This window comes from Mus caroli, unplaced genomic scaffold, assembly GCF_978045245.1.
Source record: "Mus caroli unplaced genomic scaffold, Mus_caroli_1 scaffold_1, whole genome shotgun sequence".
Lineage (NCBI taxonomy): Eukaryota > Metazoa > Chordata > Mammalia > Rodentia > Muridae > Mus > Mus caroli.
The window spans coordinates 113448678-113470017 of NW_028227256.1; the positions used below are offsets into that span (position 1 = coordinate 113448678).

A 21340-nucleotide genomic window follows, 5' to 3' on the forward strand; every position below is an offset into this window, starting at 1 on the left:
TGGGACCAGTGAAGGCTTCCTTCCAGTGAGCACTGAGAATGACAAGTAGCACTCTTGATTTGGACCCTGAAGGCATAGTTCAACCACTCATCACTTTCTACTACTTTGAAATCTGTCAACACAAAAATGTCACTGCAGTTTATTCTTTCCTTCTGACTTTTGCTTCTCTTGCATTTCTGAGATATAAGTCTGCTCTTCACTCACTACCAATCAGTGTCTAATTCTACCCTGCACTCCCTACAAATCCATGGCTACATACATGACGTGGCAACCATTTTAATGGATTGAGACATCTCTTCAATCCAGAGTCTTTTAAATGATTGCAATGAAACTATTGTAACCAGAAAGGTCTTTAAGAGTAGAATAAGAATGTAAAGACAGAAATCACACATTGAAGTGAGGAGAAAAAAGGCACAGGGAATTGCAACAGTATTGCTTAACATGAAGACAGACCAAGAAGGCTAGGATATACAGTGAAGGCAACAGGAGCTGGACATGAAGTAACAAACATAATTTCCCCCAAAGGATCCATAACCTGGCCATACCAGCTTTTTGATTTCCAGATCACGAGTGCTGCCAAACTTCCAGCCTAGAGAAATGAAAGTTAATGAATTCATAATTTGAGTTTTTTTTAAATTTACAGCAATGTGTTGTGTTGGCCACATGAAATTATATGTATTGTTATTGGTCTTCATGTAAGAAAAGACAAATGAGAAGCTGTTTTTTATTGTGGATGTTAGGTAGGGGGAGGAGTAAGATGAGGACAAAAAATTAATCTGCCTGGAGATATGGTTCCATGGTTAAGAGCATTTGCTATTAAAAACAAGGATGTAATGAAAGAGTATATTAGCTTGGTCCCCAGTAGCCACAAAGGTAATTTTTGCATCAGGAAATCTGACAACTTCTTTTTTCCTCTAGAGACACCCACACACAAACACATGGTATTTTCAGATGCAGAAACACACACACACACACACACACACACACACACACACACACACAGATATTAAACAGACACACACAGAAGGAGAGGAATAAGAGTAATTTTTTTAAGAATTGGAGAATAGGAAGACAATGATTACTAAGACTATTACCATCTCATATTCTACTATACTCTCTTTATATTTTCCTTAATATTATTTCCTTGCCCTGAATATATAATAATATATGCTTAGATGTCAAGAAATTCACTATATAACCATTTATTAATCAAAATAAAATTATAATGTATGTTGGTATATAAGAAAATTCCTTCACTTCTTCCAAAAACTGAAAGGCTTTTCATAATAAAATGACCATTTGAGCCACCTAGTTATGTTTAAACTATTATATGCTAAGAAAAATATGGTTCATTAAGCACTGTAGTTTATGTACTCATACAATAGCAATTTGTTCAAATGACCCCTTTTAAGAAAAGGAATGAAATGTCTCCAGGAAAATGAGACATTTGATCTTACTCTGAAATTCAAATGATTGCATTTCAATCTCTTTTCAAAATTCCTATTCTTTCGTAATTATTTTATTTATTTATTTATTTATTTATTTATTTATTTTACATCACAATATCAGCTTTAGCAACTCCTCTCCTTCCAGGCTGCTCACAGCGATCATCCCCGGAATAAGCCTCCCTTTCTCATTGGAGAAAGGAAACTGTCCCCTGGGAAAGACCCCAACCCCTCCCACTCCTCCAATCCTCCCACCCACCCCATCCCCCCACATCAAGTCACTACAATAACTAAGCATATCCTCTACTACTGAGGACAGACCACGGAGCACAGTTTGGAGAATAGAATCCACAGGCAGGCAACAGAGTCAGGAATAGCCCCCACTCCATTTATTGGGGCAATTTCATAAAGACAAAGCTGCACATCAGCAAATTTGTGCAGAGACCTAGGTCCAGTCCATCCTCACTCTTTACTTGGTGGTTCAGTCTTTAGGAGATCCGAAGGGTCCAGATTTGTTGACTCTGTTGGTCCTCCTGTGGAGTCCTTGTCCTCTCTGGATCCCTCAATCCTTCCGCTAACTCTTCCATAAGACTCCCTGAAGCTCCATCTAATGTTTGACCTTGGATCTCTGCATCAGTTTTGATTGGCTGCTGGGTGGAGCCTCTCAGAAAAGAGTTGTGTTAGGCTCCTATCTGCAATCATAATGGAGTTTAATGATACTCAGAGATAATGATAGTATCAGAGATTGATTCTTGCCCATGGGATGGGTCTCAATTTGGGCCATTCATTAATTGGCCACTCCTCCTTTTTCTGTTCTCTTTGTCCTTGCACATCTTGTAGGCAGGACACATTTTGCATTGAGGATTTTGTGAGTAGGTTGTTGTCCTCTTCCCTCCACTGGGAGTCCTATCTAGCTACAGGAAGTAGCCACTTCAGTATCCATATGCCCCATTGTTAGGGTCTCAGAAGGAGTCACCCTCATAGACATAATAGTGTCTATCCCAGGACCCAGATCTCTCCATGTCCTAGAAATGACCCTCCCACAGCCAGACTCCATCTACTCTCCACTGCTCTCCTTACTCCTGAGCCCCAATACACACCCTGCTTCCTTCCTCTCTCCATTTTCCCTCCCACCTAGCTCCCCTACCTGCTACTTCCTATATCTATTTTGTTTCCCCTTCTGAGAAAGATTCTACCATCCCCTTCAGGACCTCCTTGTTATTTGGCTTCTTTAGGTCTCTGGATAACCAGCATGGTTATCCTGGACTTTAATACTAATATCCATTTATAAGTGAGTATACCAATGCATATTCTTTTGGGTCTGGTTTATCTCATTTAGGATATTTTCTCTTCTTTTCCATTTTTGTGTTTATTGGGATTTGTCATAGGTAGGAGCTTACTTCAGGAAGAGCATAATTAAGGTATTCCCTTCCCACTCAGGATGATATTTTCTAGTTTTATCCATGTGCCTGAAAATTTCATTATGGTTGTTTTTAATAGCTGAGTAGTATTCCATTGTGTAAACACTACTATTGGCTATATCTGTTCTTCAATTGAGGTTCATGTAGGTTTTTTTTTTCCAGTTTCTGGCTATTACAAATAGAACTGCTATTAGTTAAGCAAGAGTCCTGGGGGGATGGTGAAGCATCTTTTGGCTATTTGCTCAGGAGTGATACAGCTGAGTCTTGAGGTAGAACTATTACCAATATTTTGTGAAACCATCAAATTGGTTTCCAGAGTGAGTTTACAAATTGGCACTCCAAATACCAGCTGAGAAGTGTACACAACCTCACCAGCATTTGGTGTCCTTTGAGTTTTTTATCTTAACCATTCTGCTGAGTGTAATGTCAACCCTCAGAGTCGTTTAATAGTTTTTCCTAGTTCTATACATTTAATATTTTCATTATTATGTGCAGGAAAACTTTTCTTTCTTTTTTTTTTTTTGGTCCAGTCTATCTGGTGTTCGGTCAGTTTCCTGTACATGTATATGGGTCTCTTTCTTTAGATTAGGGAACTTTTCTTTTATGATTTATTGAAGGTATTTTCTGGGTTTTTGAGTTGGGACTCTTCTCTTTGTCTATCCTATTATTCTTATGGTCTTTTCATAGTATTCCAAATTTCCTGGATGTTTTGTGTCAGAAACTTAGCTTTAGCATGTTCTATGACCGATTTATCAGCTTCTTCTATGGTATCTTCAATGCCTGAATTTCTCTCTTCCCATCCTGGTATTCATTATGTGATGCCTTTGTCTGTAGTTCATGATCTCTTTCCTATGTTCTTCCTATCCAAGATTGGCTCAGTTTGTGTTTTCTTTATTGCTTCTATTTTTCAGGTGTTGAAAAATCTGTATTTATTTATTTCACCTGTTTTATTTCATTCTCCTGTATTTCTTTTTATTTATTTGTATCCCCTTTAAGTGACTCCACCTGATTGTATTTTCCATATTTCTTTAAGAGATTTCTTTATTTCCTCTTTAGTGGGCTCTATCATCTTCATAAGATTATATTTTAGGTTATTTTGGGAGGGATTCATGTGTGTTAGATTATTGAGGACTTGGTGTAGTAGGAGAGTTGGGTTCTCTGATAGTATCACATAGCCCTGGCTTTTGGTGATAGTGTTTTTATGCTGGCCTTTAACCATCTGCATGCCCCTAGTTTTGTTAGGCCTGGTAGTCCTTGGTGTGAGTAGGCCTCTGGGGCTGCAGATAGAGCTGGTAGTCCCTGATGTCACCAAGCCTCTGGTATTGTAGATAGAAGTGGCAGTCCCTGGTGAATGCAGGCTTATAGGGATATAGGCAGTGCTTGGAGAAACTGATTGCTTTAGAGTGCTGGTTGTTCAGAGTTGGGAACAGGCTTCTAGAGGTTCACATAAAGGTGGTAGATCCTGAAAGTTGCAGGTATTTGTCCTGGGCAGCTACAGGCCTCCAGGGATGTAGAGGGACTTGTGGCCTGGGAAATAGAGTTCGAGGGGTCAGGGTAGAATTTACTGCTCCTGGGTTTGCCAAGGGGGATTGGCAGGCAGGAAATTGGGGAAGAGGGTCAGACCTGGTGGTTGCTCATTGCTGTAGGATTGTGGTTAGAGGTGTTGACCAGAAGATGAGATGAAGTTTGGGGCTTGAGGAACTTGCCTGGTTGTCCCAGGCAGCAGTAGTCTTCCAGGAATTCAGGCAGAACTGTGCCCAGAGAAATGGAGTACAGAACGGGCAGGTTGGAGTTTGCTGCTATTTCGTTTGCTCAGAGGGGCTGACAGGAAGCAATTTGGGGTAAACATCTCAAGTGTTGGTTTGTGATGGCTGCAGATATCTGGGATTATTGTTAGAGACAAGAAGATTTAGCACAAAGCAGGACAGGGAAGACCTCAAGGCTTCAAGGCTGCTGGGCTTGCAGGGAAGCCAGCAGGCAGGAGTTTGGGACTTGGAGAAATCGCCTGGTTGTCAATGGTAGCAGCAGGTCTCCATGGAGTCAGACAGAGCTTTGGCCAGGAAAATGAGAGCTTGGCTGGGATGGAGGGCATTGCAGTCTCTTATAAATACTCAAAAATACTCTAGGAATTTGAATAAGTTCATGTATATAAAACATCTCCCCAGTTAGTGTCCAATCAATACAATGAAGACAGGTGATGCAAGAAGAAATATATATTCACTCAGGGGCTTTGAGTCAACAAACATGATACATGATACATGATACATCTCTGCTTTCATTCCTAATCCCATTATTTCTTTGTTTTCATTTCCCTTCTTTTTTTTTTTTTTTTTTTTTTTTGGTTTTTTTGAGACAGGGTTTCTCTGTATAGCCCTGGCTGTCCTGGAACTCACTTTGTAGAATTGTGAATTAAATGTTATGATGAACATTGTGATTTTTCTTGTGTTAATAGCCTGCATCCATAGATAAATCATGATGGGAAGAGAGATATACATTTTTTTCAAATATCTAGAGTTTGGTTAGAGTATGATAGAGCTCTACTATTACTCTCTCTACAATTTATGAACTACACAAATGAAAAATTTTTAGCTTGAAACATTTTTGTTTTAGAGAGAGATTGTCATAGATCGTTTCTATGAGATATAGTTGAATGATGTATTGACACCTGCAAATATGTAGTTGAGAAGAAGAGGAAGACAGATATGTAAGAAATTTCCATATTCAAAAAATAACTATTTTGTGTTTCAGCTATTTTGGTGAATAGTCAAGAAAAAAACATAGACAGTTTGGAAAATCTAAGACCTGTGTTTCTTTTTATTCTTTGCAGAAACTCTTGATTTGGATCCAGACGTTGCTCGAGCGAACACCTTGGGTTTTGTTGGATGCCTTTCTTCAGTCCAATACAATCACATAGCACCATTGAAGGCAGCCCTCCGCCATGCCAGTATTGCACCTGTGACTGTCCAAAAGACCTTGACAGAATCCAGCTGTGGCTCCATGGTGGACTCTGATGTGAATGCAGTGACCACTGTGCATTCTTTGTCAGGTAAATCCCAAAGGATGCTCTTTTGAGTTTCCATCACTAACTTCGGTGGTCTTATAGAGCTATCGCATTGGCCAACAGCATTCAGCTCTTTGCCTTGTATGATTAGGAATTGTAACTGGCTTCTTAGGGGCCATTTCTATCTTTACAGAACACACTGAAATAAGTGAATTAAGAAAGAAATAATTTATTCTTCTTCACAGTTCAATGTCCAGTACATCACAGATGATAGGCATTTGAAGTAGCAGGTCACATCATACCCATCATCAGGAAACAGAAAATGATACATACATGACAGTATTAAGATCATTCTCTATTTTACACAGTCCAGAATCCCATACAGGGAGTGGTGCCAACCACAGTAGGAAGCTCATCTTACCTCAGTTAATAAATCCTAGCTGTCTTGTGTTAGGCTATGCAAGTGCCTGGCAAATACAGAAGTGGATGCTCACAGTCATCTATAGAATGGAACACAGGGCCCCCAATGGAGGAGCTAAAGAAAGTACCCAAGGAGCTGAAGGGGTCTACAACCCTATAGGTTGATCAACAATATGAACTAACCAGTACCCCAAGAGCTCATATCTCTAGTTGGATATGTAGCAGAGGATGGCCTAGTTGGTCATCATTGGGAAGAGAGACCCCTAGGACTTGCAAACTTTATAAGCTCCAGTAATGGGGAATGCCAGGGTCAAGAAGTGGGAGTGGGTGGGTAGGGAGCAGGACTGGGGGAGGGTATAGGGAACTTTTGAGATAGCATTTGAAATGTAAATAAAGAAAATATATAAAAAAATAAAATAAAAATAATTTTAAAAAAAGATAATGCCACAAACTTTCCCAGAGCCAGTCTCCTAGGGGATTCTAGTTTCTGTCAAATTGACTACTAACACTAACCATAACACAAACAATGCTGAACAAAAATAAATAATAGAAAGGTATGAGTACTAGAATAGAAATTGCATTAATTTAATGCAATTTAATTAATTTATTAATTAATAAAACATTTTATGTATGAAATTTAACAATATTTGAGTACTGTGCATGTAGCTGATTGAAAATTAATAATTAACAAGTTAACAGTAAAATTAACTACACACACACACGTAGTTAATTTTTAGTTTCAGTTGATAAGCAGTTATAATGACTGTGTAGTTCTAGGTAGTACATAACATGCATGGATGCATAACATGTAGATTGTGCATTAGTGTGTCACTATTGTTTAAGAGAAAACTGATATGAGGATCTAATTGTTTACAGGGCATGAAAAGATCATAGTGGGCATTTAAATAATATTAACTTCAATATTACTATGTAGACTTTTGAAGGAAGTATTAACAAAATTTTATAGACACATAAGGTGTAAATGTGATGCTTTCTATGTATTATATAATGATTGTTTTCATTAAATTAGTTGGAAGGTGATAGAGAAAGGACTTAGTCGCTAGAATCCTTATACAATCATGAGGACCCAAGTTACAATTTCTGGAACCTACATAAAAAGCTAGGTGTGGCAGTGAGCACTTGTAACTCAGTGCTTGACCAAAGACCTGGGAGTCTCCCACCACCCACCCACTTTTAATTAGTGAATTAGTGATGCAGTCAGAGATCTAGTCTTAAAAAGCACCATGAAAAAATTGATTAAACAAAATACAAAAATAAATCTCTGACCTCTACATTGGCCCTCATGGGATAACATACCTTCCTACAGACATGCATCGCATTTTCACACATACACATAAATATGTAAGTGAACAAATAACTTCATAAATGCAAATTATGCACATAAATCATTTTATCTATTTACTCTGTGTGTGTTTATGTGTCTTAAGTGGAAATATGATCATAAAAGTGTATGTGTTGATTTTATGACTTTATTTATTATAAAGTTCATTTTCTTTAACTAACAAAAAAGCTACTGTCAAGAATCATTGTGTTCTGCTATGAGGTTTTGTTTCTCTCTTTCTTTTTCAGATTCTAAATATTTGTTAAACCATTTTCTTTATTCCTTTTTCTTTATCATGGTTGACTTATTCTACTTGATATAATATTGGTTTCTTTTTAGATGAACAGATCAAATTTTTGAGGTTGAGTAATATTACAGTATATGTTGGCATGTTCATGTATGTGTATGTGTGTTTGTCTATGCCTGAGAAGCACAATTTATTTATTAACTCATCCATTTATTCTTAAGTTGATTCCATATCTTCACTATTGTGAATAACACTAAAATGGTCATGGAATTATAGACATCCATAGTCATCACAGTCCCTGGTATCACATTATATTGGAAAAAAGTAATAATCAAAAATTTAGAATACTGTTGTAGGAACAGATATATAGACAAAGACAATGGGTTAGAGAGACCATAAGTAGACCTAGGTTGTTATTGATACAACAAAAATGCAAGTAGTGAAATAAAAAAATAAATGAGTGAGTGGTATTAGGTCTAAGTAGAAAGGGCTCTGCAGAGCAAATGGAATGATCTGCAACAGGAAAAGCAAAATCTGTGTGGTGTGAGCAAAGATTGTAGACTGTATTTCTTGGTAGTCAAATTTCAAGATATAATAATGAATTTAACTCAACAGCACCCAATCAAATTATCCTGAGTGACATAAACATAAAAGTGCCACATGAAAAGTGTGGCTACATGAAAAGTGCCAATGCTATCTACTATCAGGGTTGGCAAAACCTGTGAAGATGAAATACTTCTTTTGGTTTTTCAAAGCAGGATTTCTCTGTGTAGCCCTGGCTGTTCTGAATCTCACTCTGTAGACCAGGCTGGCCTTAAACTCAGAAATTCGCTTGCCTCTGCCTCCCAAGTGCTGGGATTAAAGGTGTGGACCACTATGCCTGGCTTAATGAAATACCTCTATATCACCCTCAGGATAGGTGTAAAGCAAAGTGTGGAACTCAGATCATGAGAGTTTGTGTGTATGTGTGTGTGTGTTCTGTGTGTGTACTTATTGATGCATATATATCACTTATCTATTTATCTATCTATTTATCATTTATCAGATGTATATAAAGTATGTATATAAAGTAACCTCCAAGTATGGAGTTAGTCAGCAACAGAAAGTGTTAGGAGAAAATAGGGCTTAAGTATTTGATCATGTCCTTTGGGTGAGGCAAGTCAAGCTTAAGCCTTTTAGGATTGGATCTGTTGAGGAACTTTGACCACACCTGTGCAATGCAGATTACTGCTAGCGACTTATAGTGGTCTCTAGGGTGTTTAGGGCAGAGAATACATTTTCTTGGGTAGTGTAGGTTAAATAGAAGGCTGGATGAGGATAAAGTCTGAGAACTGTGTATGAAAGCTATGCTTGCATACAGGCACTTACAGTCCCTATGAATTAGTTAGCATAGCACTGTGTGACATTCCTGAGAAGATGTGAAGAAACATCTACTTGGCTCATAGAACTGTTGAAACCAAAGATAGAATACTACCAAATTGCAATATGATGAACCAGTGAGTTTTACTGGGGCTATTTATAGGACTATGGGTGATAGATTACTCAAAAGAACAGAAATGACTTGAATACAGATGCATATTCAAAGCCCACTGCAGTGTTGGTGATAGCCTATATAGACTGAAGATACTGGAACTCACTACAAAACATGTAGGCATATCACAAGGTCAGACAGACCCTTTCTTCCTTGCATCCTTGCTAATTGCTGCCACTTCCAGGAAGCTCCAATGGTCAGAGAACTTTCCAGACAACTTAACTGACACGAGGACATCACTAATCAATCATTGCTGCTTATATAAGCTTGGAGAAGGAAAGAACTACTGCATCTTGTCAGTTTCAATGACCTACTAGTGTTACTGAGTTGTTTACTTCCTGAGTCTTCAGGAACCATCCTTTAGAACATCCTAAGTGTTAAAAATCTTCCCTTCAGGTTGAGTGTGTCTACTCTACAAACATTGTTTCATAGCTGGGGAAGATATCCACCCCTTGGTCAACAAATCTCCAAATGAGTCAGAAAATACAGGGAAAATTTTAAATTATTACTTTGCTGCATTAACTTTGATAGATCACTCTTTAGGTATAGACTGATATCATATATAGAAAAAGTAAAGATAGTGTCTTGATTCAAATTAGGCTTTAGCATTCACAGGAAATGTGTAAGTATTGTTATATATTTCTGTTGAAATCAAACATATTTTGTTGTGAAAACTCACCCTGGCTTAGTCAGACAGTATAGAAAGTATTATCTACTTAATAATGTGAATATATATATATATATATATATATATATATATGCTAAGGCATTTATTTTTGGAGGATGGAAAGTTGAAGCTAAGATCTGATTTTAATATATAATATTAAATGGAGATCAGCAGTGAAGAGTAGATGCATGCTCTGGAAATGTATCATCACTGAAATAATGAATTAATATTCATTAACCCATCAAAATCAAAACATTTTATAAATAGATAAATCTGGTTTAACAGCACTATGTTATTTATAATGTTAAACATAGCACATGGGCTAAATAAAGTTGGAACCATTATGAGCTGTGTTAAGACAAAGGAATCATATGAACTGTGGACAGTTATGATTTGAGTGTTCATAAAGAAGCAGAAGGAATTCCAGGATGGAGGCTTAAAATAAAATATCCCAGAGTAAGAAAGTTGTAAGGATGTAGAAAGTGAAATAGCTAAATATCTGCCATTCCCTCCTGCCCTTTCTCCCTCCTTTTCTGACTCCCTCCTTTCTTGCCTCCCTGCTTCTCTCTTTTTCTCTGTCTTTCTGCACTTCTTCCCTTCACTGGTGGTCTTCCTAAAAGCATGTTACTCCATTTCTTTTCCATCTTACTTCTTTTATCCCATTTTCTGCTCTGTCTCATTCTGACTCCCTCTGACTCTGCCTCATTTCTATTTTCCTCTGTAAGTTTTCCTGCCTTCTTCTCTTCACTCTTCTATATCTTCTACCCTCTTCCCCATTCTTATCTTCAATCCTTATGCATCTCTTTCCCTGTCTTCTATCTCACTTCATGCCTCTCTTTCCCCATTCCTGTCGCTCACTTCCTGTCTGTCTGTCTCTCTTTCTCTGTCTCTCTTCTGTTCTTCTTTCCTCTGTCTCCTGTGGCAATTTCAAGGTCACTCTCCACTTCATACCCAGTTAAAGTTCAGTCTGAGATATATGAGATGCAGTCTCAAAAGAAAATAAACTGGACGAGAGCTTAACTCGGTGGTTAAAGGTATACACCTGACAGCTGTTTTCCTGATGAGGGCTGATCTGAGGTGTTAATTCTTCCAGTGCTTTCAGTTGTCCTTGTCAGTAGACTCAGGTCCTCAGGCAGTCAAAGAGTAAATTGAGGCAAAGACAGAAGTGTGCTGAAGTAAATGGCAGATGTCAATCCTATGAAATCTCCTGCAAAGCAAAAGGCTAAGAGGGTGACTGAAGGGACATGGGTCAGGCACCATTCTCACCCAGGCTAAGGTTATCTCACATCTTACTTATAAGCTAATGCAGTCATAAATAATGGGTTATAAACATTACATTTTATTCATCTTTAAATATTTACAAAGTATGGGTATGTATATATCACAAAACATGTGGCAGCGAGAGGACAAGGATTTGGGAATCAGGTTTCTCCTTTCTGTTGCTTCAGAGGCACACTCTCCCTTGTGTCTCTATGTGATCTAGATATTTTGCCAGCTATTCTCTCACTGGGATTGCAAATTGGAGCCCCTTAGTTCAGCTTTTAATTCAAGTTCTGGGATTGAATTCAGGTCATCATTTTTAAATGCCATTTATTTGGATTTCTTTCAAATGCTAGTTCATCTCTCACTGAAGCAATCTTGTTACACGCCATAGATGTACACTATATATTCTCTCCCTGTGGTTGACTGAGTGATGAAGTGTACTTTTTCCATCTTTTTCTAGATTCCTTTGGAAAGACAGATGACCATGAACCACTCCAAAATGCAGTACGAAGTGACTCAGCAGTCATTGGAGGTAACCTCACTTCATTTCTGAAAGCCGGAAAGATATCTATGACTCTTTCTTTTCTGTAGAAAGTTACCTGAAGTGATCCTTACCCATGATCATGCAGCACTGAGAATCAGGCAGTCTCTGTTCAGTATTTTGCCTCTTCACGCATGTGTAAGACTAATGGCAGACCCTCTTCCAGCACCAGGAGCTCTGTGGCTTCATTCTGCCTCAAATTCCATAGGCAGCTGTGCTCTGAACCAACAGCTGGAACATTTACTCACAGGCAGGCAGCCTGTATCTTGTTCATTGCATCCAGTTGTCACTTCTAAAGTGCAAACAAAATAAACCAATAAAATTATGTGTGGAAAGAAGTCACATGTGGCAGACAGATGGACAGAAAGGCAGTCATTTTCAGTTTTCCTTTACTAAGTGACTTGGGTTAAGTCTAATGAGCAGGGTGAACCCTATATGACTAAAGCTCCAAATCTAGCAGGCCATCTGGTTGTGGATATAGAGCTTGCCTGCTTATAGTTCATTCTCTACCACCTTCCCTTGCTTCATTGTTTATAAGCTGACTGTAGTCTCACCCTACCCCACTCTTCATTCTGTCTCAGCTTGTATAATGCTTGCAATAGTTTGATGTTCCCATCTGGGCCTTGCAATATGTACTGTCTCCCAAGTTTGGTTTGATGTAAGACACCTGAGAATTGAAAAGCCAGGTGTCTCACCCCTGCATTTTGGCAGCTTGGATGAATGAATGAATTCACACCAGATGGAGTTCTTTCCAAGTCAGCAGGAGTCATTCATTTCACTCCCATTTAATTAGCTCCAGCACTGAATCAGACCTGTACTAAGTATAGAGTTACAGGATGAGAGATACGGTTACTGCCTTCCTATAATGAGTATACTAGGAAGTATGTAGGAAAGTAGGCAATGGTAGCAGCATAGAAAGGGGTTCCATAGAAGAATGGGAATGGAAGGACTCCACAACAGAAGCATACTAAAGAATAAGAAGCATGGCCTTTCCTTTGGGAAGTCCTTGAGACATCTATGTGAGCAGAGTGCCTTCTCCAGGGAATAGGATCGAACCTGGTACTTCTTTGAAATAGAGAACTTTATAATTCTTTTTGTTTCTATAAGTATTCATTTGATAAAGACAGGGTTTGGCCTTCATCACTCATTGACTAGATTCACTGAGTCTCTCTGAGAGTGGGAAGATTTCCAAAGCCCCAGGGGAAGTTCTGTGAATCTTGCCCAGGAGCAAGCATACAGTAACCCCTTCACACCAGCAGCAGAAAAGAGGCTACATCTACCACATTTAAAATCAACAGCTCATGCTTCAGAGTAAGTTGTTGCCACCCAGATTAGAGTATCAGCTTTGATATTTTATTTTGCCATGTTTTTTAATATTTGGGAAATGGGTTACAAAATGAGTTTAAGTTATTTGGAAAACATAACTGGTCTTAGTTATTGTCATAGCTGTTAAAAAATTGATTCAAAATAGGTCTACGTATTTAACTGTCTGTATAAATAGTGTTATTTAGACCACGGGATTTTTGTCAAACTGAACAATCACCAGCAGTAAAATAGGTACTTTTCTCACTAGTTAGACAACTTAGAATATATTAAATATACAAATATGTGTACTTCACTAGAAATGAAATAATTTTGATGACCAAATCTTCAGTGCTTTATTTTTTTTTTCTGTGTAGCCCTGCCTATCCTGGAACTCACTCTGAAAACCAGACTGGCCTTGAAATGACAAGTCTGCCCTCCTTTGCCTCCCAAGTGCTGGGATTAAAGGCCTGCGCCACCACTGGCCAGCTTCAGTGTTTTTTGATACTTATTATGAATTTTGTGTACACAATGTTTGTTGCTGACTAGGTTGATTTTTTTGTTTGTTTGTTTGTTTATTTCTTTTGAAATAAAGTCTGTCTATGTAGTCCAGAATGGTGAAATGTCAGAGTTAACAAGAGAGACCTTGTCTCAAAACAAGATGGAAGGCAGGACTAGACTTCTCAAAAGTTGTCTTTTATCATAAACACAAGTCCTATGGCAGCCATGTACCTACACTCACGTGTATACACACACACACACACCCCTGAGAGTCAGAAACAGAGAAACAGAGACAGAGAGGCAGAGAGAAACACAGCGAGAAGCACAGGCAGAGAGACAGAGACAAAGAGAAACAGGAGGTGGCATTTTTACCAAGTAATTCTTAGCAAGGCATGATGTATTTAAAATCTGTGATATCTGTGCGTGATGCTAGCAACAAAAATAGTACATAGCTTTGAAACTACACAATTTCCTTTGTTGTTCTAACTCCATATTTCTTCTTCAAATAGCAACATATCCTTCTAGAGAAAACAAACTTTCCCCCTCAGTACTGTCCTTCCAGGTGGTTTTCAGGTAGAAACTGAGAATCAAGAGCTTCTGCGCAGGCTCTTATGTCTGGATACAGAATAGATTTGTGCTTGTGTATTTTGGCCTTGTCTTTTTTCCCCTTTCAAATTATGTCCTAGTTGAGACTGCATTTTCTCAGTGACAACTTTCTTCTCTTTTTTCATTTTTTCCCCTACAGGTGTCATAGCAGTGGTGACATTCATTACTTTTTGTGTCATTGGAATCATGACCCGCTTCCTCTATCAACATAAGCAGTCACACCGCACCAATCAGATGAAGAAGGAATACCCAGAGAACTTGGACAGTTCCTTTAGAAATGAAATTGACTTGCAAAACACAGCCACTGAATGCAAACGGGAATATTTCATCTGAGCCACTGCAGGGGCACATGGTCCTCTTTTTTTATGGAGTTTCCCCTCTCTTTTTCTCTTTTCTTTTGTTTTTTTTGTTTTTTTTTGTTTGTTTGTTTGTTTGTTTGTTTAAACATTCCCTTTCTCTCACTTACCGAACACACATGCATCCAAAAAGAGCACTGATCTCCTTGACCTAGCTCATGAGATCATATAGCTGTGGCTACTGTAATCCACTGACATATGTCTCATTGTGAAAATGACCACTGGAGGCACTTCACTATTGTAAACAAGGAAGAGACATATGTGCACACATGCACATTCTATGTTTGTAATCCAGTTGGAAACTTCACTCTATAGATTCTCAGGCACTTGATCTTGGCATCTTCCCTTAGACTTAAGCTCTGTGGTGTTTGCCTGTAAGAACTGTTCCTGCCCAATACAATATTGTTAGGTATTACATCTTTAGAGGAGAAAAGTGTATATGTGTGTGTGTGTGTGTGTGTGTGTGTGTGTGTGAAAGAGAAAGATAGTGTCAGATCACTTTTTAAGTGATGAGTTTATCAGGGAGCCTAATAGAGCAGGAGGGAATGAAGGAAACTGAATCTACCCAGGGAAAGCAACATTTGTTTCTACCCTGTGAGAGAGGAGGGAGGTTAAGAGGCTTTGAAAGCCAGTACACAGTGTGTGTGTGTGTGTGTGTGTGTGTGTGTGTGTGTGTGTGTGTGTGTGTGTAAATAAAGTACTTTAAAAGTAACAGTATCCAGGACACTCTCTCCTAAGGCATGGCTAAAAGAGCAATGAGCCTAGTTTGTATGTGACCTCTGACAAGGCAGCAATCATTTGTTCAAACTGTAGCCTTTCTCCATTGAGGACTGAAATATCTGGAGACGTATCTGGCTCCATAAAGAGGTGGAAAAATTGTGTTCCTTGAGAGCTGAGTTGAGAGAAGCTACATTTCTCCAAGGAACATAGGATGGTAGCCCTTCATAACATCTGTGAGAACAAACATATTATACTTGGAGGGCCAAGGTTATAAGAACAACCTGCTGGAGGAACCCAAGTCAAGGGAGACCCTTCTGGCCTGCTAGTTTTAATGACATTTGATGAGTAACCAGAGAAGTTTATTTATGTTAGTTTAATGTCCATACCACAAGTAGCCCCTGACTCCGTTCATCATCCTTTCCATAGAGTCTCAGTACTTTCCAATATAGAGTGACTGAATACGGAGGAACTTCTTTGCTCCTATTTTGCCTTGCTGTTTTTAGGCACGGATATAGTGCCCTGATACCAGGAGGTTTTAAGAAAGCTGCGAGGAAGTAGCTGCACCTCTAACTTGCCACCAGTCTTCTCTACTTTAATAGAACATGCTAGTTATATTATTCCTAAAATTACTCTACTGAAGTAAAGAAATATATATATATATATACACTTGTGTGTATTGTATGTAGTCAGCATAAACAGAATTCAAATAAAAGTCTGAATTGGTTTAATGAAAAGTCTTAGGCCATTTTAACTGAGCTTGTAGGAAAATTGAAAAGGAAAAGAAAATATAGCTACATGATAAATGAGAAATATCAAATAATATTTTTTCCCAGTTCTTCCAATCAATAAAGGTCCAGTAAAGGATGAATGGAGAGATTAGTAGGATTCACACTCTAGAACACAGGTAATGAGTTCATACCTCAACTGAGATATTTCCCAAGAGGCAAGGGACTGGCTGTTGTGTGGACCAGAGGAGTCGCATCTAGATGAGAAGATTTCACGGGAGAGTATGTGACACACGTTACATTTTCCACTCTGTACCTGCACCCATGTACACAAAGGTGCTGCATGCACTTGACTTATGTGCCTAAATAAAGTAGTAAAGCATCTCAGGCGTTGGGTTCTTTTGGAAACAAACCATTTAAATCATTTGAAGAGGCATCTTGAATTTGTGGATGGTGGGCAATCTTCGTCATTTATGGTAACAGTATTCTTAATTATTTTTCCCCTTGGACCACCCCCAAGAAAAGACAAGGGATAAACCATGCAAGCACTTCAATCCTTAGGGAATGCTAGAAGAAAGATCTTTGATAGGCAAAGTACTTGCCAATTCCCATTGCAAGGCAGTCCTGATTTGCAAAGCAGGTACTTAACAGTTGATACATGATGCCTCTTCTTAGGAAGTATTCTATCTCTTACTGTGCATCACTGCTCTGGACAAGGAGGTTCATAGCAAAGTCCTAATTACATCATCCAGTTGCCCATCTGTAGTTTTTCTCCCCTTACAAAGCTACAGAGGTAAAGATGGAGTGTAGAACATACCACAACCTTGAAATATTGTCCTAAATATATGTTCTTTCCTTAATATTTTCTGCAAATTTTTAGAATATTTTTATCTTTTGCTAGTGAACTTATTTTAAAGCAATTCTAACAAACACACCCTGTTTAAATTTCTCTATCTTTAATAAGGAGAATTGTCATCTAATAAAAGGAGAGACTTTGAGCCTCTATTGCCTTCACCTTCTCCTTGTCTGCTGTGCAGTTTCTCCTTTTGAATTTTATGACTCTATAAAAGGCTGTATTAATCACCCCTTTCCTTGGTTGCATATTTCTGTCACCAGAAATGAAAGTCATTCTGAAGTTTAGCCCTAAGCACATCTAACAGTGAGAGGTAAAGAAAGGGTATTCACACTGGAATATTTTCTTACTGGAGTCTTTAGAATAAATCACCATATTTTGTTGACATGATATTGATGGACAGAAATGGAGTTACAAGCCAACTCAGAGTGTACAGTGTCTTCATCCACTAATATGTACTTATGTATGATCATATAGGGAAATGCATGAAGCCAGTCTCTGCTCTCTGCATAACACACATTCTACTGGTGTCCTCCTCCCTAGATGTATAGGTTAGGCAGAATAAAGCCCTGAGCATATGGACAAGGTGTTTGATAAATGCCAAGTTGGTATACTCTTGGAAGTAGTCTCAGGGCTAAATCAGAATTTCCTCATAACCTCACAACACACACCAGGTGAAAATCTAGTAATCTACACTCTCCTATACTGAATGCCATCACAGCTAGAAGCAAGAGCCAGTGTTAGGCTGGTGACAAGATCTACTTGGTATATGCCCTTACTCAATTTTGTTATAGAAATAGAAGTCTACTTACAGCACCAAGGAGTAGAGGGTAAGGACTATGCACACTTAATTTGCAAATCATTTCCAGAGGCTTCTAGAAGCTAACATGTTTGTCAGTAATTCTTAGAATTTTGTATCCTATTAATTAATTCCATGAGAGATGAGTGCTTTGTTTCTTTTCCTCAAACTAGGTAACTGTCCCATTCAGACAAATTTCTGTATAAGATAGTAAATGGACTCTTTGGAAAGAGAAAGAACAAATGGTACCTGTATCACATAATTTTTGTAGACAGGGTTTACTAGGTAACCCTGGATGCTTGACTCCATTATAAATCAGACTGGCCTTAAAATTCAGAGAAAAATACCTGACTCTGCCAAGGTCTGGAGCATCATCTCTGCCTATATCAGATACATTTGAAAGGATGCTAAATTTTCTATGTTCTTATTAAAGCTTTCCAAGTATATGCTTCTGAATGTGGCAGACCCATATAAAGACTATAGACAGAAAAGAGCAGTCTATAATTCTATTCTTTTCTGTTTTTGCTTCTATGGTAGATATTTACTTATGCCACATCTTTTACATCTCCCTTAAGTTGTTGATAGTCTAACATTTTTTTAATTCTCCCCACTCAGCCCTAAAAATCCATTTGACTCTGTTTAGACAAGTGTCTGAGAACTAGTAAATTTCTGTTGAATGAGCAATTATTTATGTGCTGCCTATCTAAGGGAGGTCATGCTTATATGTCTTATATGGCTCTTTTCAGACCTGGATGCGATGTATATTCACTTGCCATATGAGCACATCTCAATTAGAAAACTCACACTGGGACAGCATATTCATAACATCCCCATAGTATCCATGGACATGGGCACTAATCAGTGGAACTATTTTTCAGTTTTTTGTCTACCAACTGGTTTAATTCCTTTGAGTTCCCTAGAGGTGTAAGCTATCAACTGTACTACAATAGCAGTTTGGTAAGAGAAACATGGGTACCTATAGAGTCCTACCATTCATTGTTCCTGAAACTATTGCTTGGGTATGCTTGGTCCTCAAAGGTCCTATTAGGACATGTTTTAATTAAATAAATAAATATGCAGTGTTGTACCTGCAACTGTCAAAGGAAGATAATCAAAGGGTGGTACAAGCAAATGCGACCTTGCTTCATTTTTTGAAGGATGGCTGATTGCTGTTTCCTGTCTCTCTCACAGATTGGAAATGTTTTCTTTAAAAGAATCACAGATTATCTGAATCAGTTCTGTACACAAGTTCTTGTGACTTCCTCAACCCCTCTCTGTCTATAACCCCAAACTTTCTCATGTAATTTGCTTTTAAAATGATTGCTGTTCCTTCTCATCTGTGTTCCCAAATTCAAAATAGTTGTTCCATCCAAAAGGGGGGGGGGAGAGAGAGAGAGAGAGAGAGAGAGAGAGAATTAACAAGGCTGTTCCTCAAATGTTATCCAGGAATCTATATCCATACCTACTTTCTATGGAGAGAAATGTTACCACTTTGTGTTAGAAACTCTTTAAATGGCTCAGACAGGGTTCTACTGATGGTTTTTTTTTCTAATTTTTAGTGATTTCCCCCTCTCATTTTGCACTAAGGTACCCTGTGGAAGAGTAAGACAAGCACATTTTTGTAATGAAACAGTGAAGTGTGTGTGCTAGTCCTCTGATGTTTGTAATGTTTATAGTCTACAAATGATTAAGTGAACATGAGCAAGGTTTAAGTATCTATGGGCTTTTGTATTAGAGTAGCTTTACTGGGTTCTTGCCAAGGAGGAAAAGAGTATTCAAGGAGCAAGGAATAGCTGCTGGAGCTGAAGAGAGCTAAAGCTTCCACCATGAAGTAACGATGGTTCTTCTCCATATTTCCCTGGCTCCTAACTCAGGAGTCTCCTTCATGCATTTGTCTTACACCTTAGGCAATATGAAATATTAGTGGCCTTGCATGAAAAATAGTTTACTCAATTTCACATGGCATTTCACCCTACCTTAGTAATTTTCAAGCTTTATGTTTTACTAGTATAGTCCAGGGATGCTTCAGAATTATCACCACAGTGATTTTATCTGCTCAGGATGAGCACTCTAATGTCAGCTTTAAGTAAAATAAACTATGATCGATATCCTTAGGTCCGTTTACATTAATCAAATGCTCCGGGGATAGAAATAATGAAACACTGGATTCAGTCAAGTGGTCCTTTTTTCCCCTTCCTTGGTCATGCCATCTACTATTCATGTATAACAATAGAATAGTAGATCATTTTCCATCCTCTACAGTGTGTACTTCAGAAAGAAACCACCTGACACTCTGTGAGAAGTCTTCCTTTGATTCTCCTCAGTACCCAAGTAAAGCCTGCATCTGATAGCAGATTAAAATTAGGAGGCTAGTCCCAAATTATAAAGCTAATGCTTGCCGTGATTATGACTGAGTCATAATTTCATTAGCATTATATTGTGCCATGCTTCAAATCCTAGCAGTAAATCTCAGAAGACATGAAAAAAAAAAAAAAAGCACTGGGTAAGCAGAGCAGGACTCTGTCACCCTGAAGCCTCCTTGAATGATCACTCCAGATGGAGCCATTTTCATTGCTACACTATAGGATGAAGTGAATGGGCCTCTGACTAGTTATACTTTCATATGATAGCCATATCCCAAGGTCATATCTGAAGTACTAACTTAATCTCTTCTCTTGTTATGGCCGTATCAACAAGTATAATCTTGTCCTGCCTTGCATACTCTTACCAAAAAAAAAAAAGAGTAAATAATCATACTTTGCTTAAAGTAGTGTAGTGGTGTCATGAACAGGACTTCGCATTTGGTGAGGGTCACTGCCAGTAATTTTTCCCCCAAACTTGACAATAGAAGACTTCCCAATAGCCTATATTCAATCTCTTTCCCACTGCCAGAACATATGGCAGGAAAGTAGAACATAAGGAAGTGAAGACAGATAACACATTCTAATTATGCCCAATAAAGTAGGCACCAGCTCATAGTTGGTTCAGGAAATTACCAAATCCCTAAGACAATGAATCACATGTTGATTTCAAATGAGAAACGAGAGGCTTTCTGGCTTGGTCAGGATTTTCTTTAGAAAAATGAGAGGTCAAGGAGATTACTTTTAGAAAGTAAATAACAAAGTATAAAAGGACCGTTCTCAAATATATATCAGGCTTTCTTTTTTTTTTTTTTTTTTTTTTTTTAAGCACAGCAGAGGCAAAACAGACCATTGGGATTCACTGGAGACTCCTTGTTTCTTTGGATATTATGTTTTTTGTTCTTGTAACAAAATCCTCAGTCCCATCTGATGTTGCCACATTGCAAGTCTGTTTTGTAAACCATGTAATATGTTTTAATACAATGTATGGAGAAAGTAAAAGTTAGCCTTCAATTTCTTTATTTTCTATGTTTTTTGGCTGTACAATAGCAAGACTTACCTGTAAATATTGTATATTTAATAAAGAGAGAATTTTGTATCTTTTTGTGTAGAATACAAATATGCCTTGCTGTGTTATTCTTTGTCTAATGAGGACTCAAGTAATTAATCCCTCAGTGCCCACTTTCCTTTCTTAGATCATTATCCTCTAGCTAACACAACCCATGAAAAAACACAAAAG

The 21340-nt window shown here is 38.1% G+C and overlaps 1 protein-coding gene across 2 annotated transcripts in view; it reads left to right on the plus strand.

The window, feature by feature from the left end:
- Positions 1-20869, plus strand: part of Cntnap5 (contactin associated protein family member 5) — a 928932-nt gene extending 908063 nt beyond the window's left edge. For both annotated transcript variants that reach the window (XM_029481690.2, XM_029481709.2), the window contains 3 exons: positions 5694-5912; positions 11798-11869; positions 14427-20869. In XM_029481690.2, coding sequence (XP_029337550.1) covers positions 5694-5912; positions 11798-11869; positions 14427-14620 — 485 coding nt within the window. In that variant the 3' untranslated portion in view covers positions 14621-20869. The remainder of the gene's footprint in view (positions 1-5693; positions 5913-11797; positions 11870-14426) is intronic.
- Positions 20870-21340: the final 471 nt, after the last annotated feature.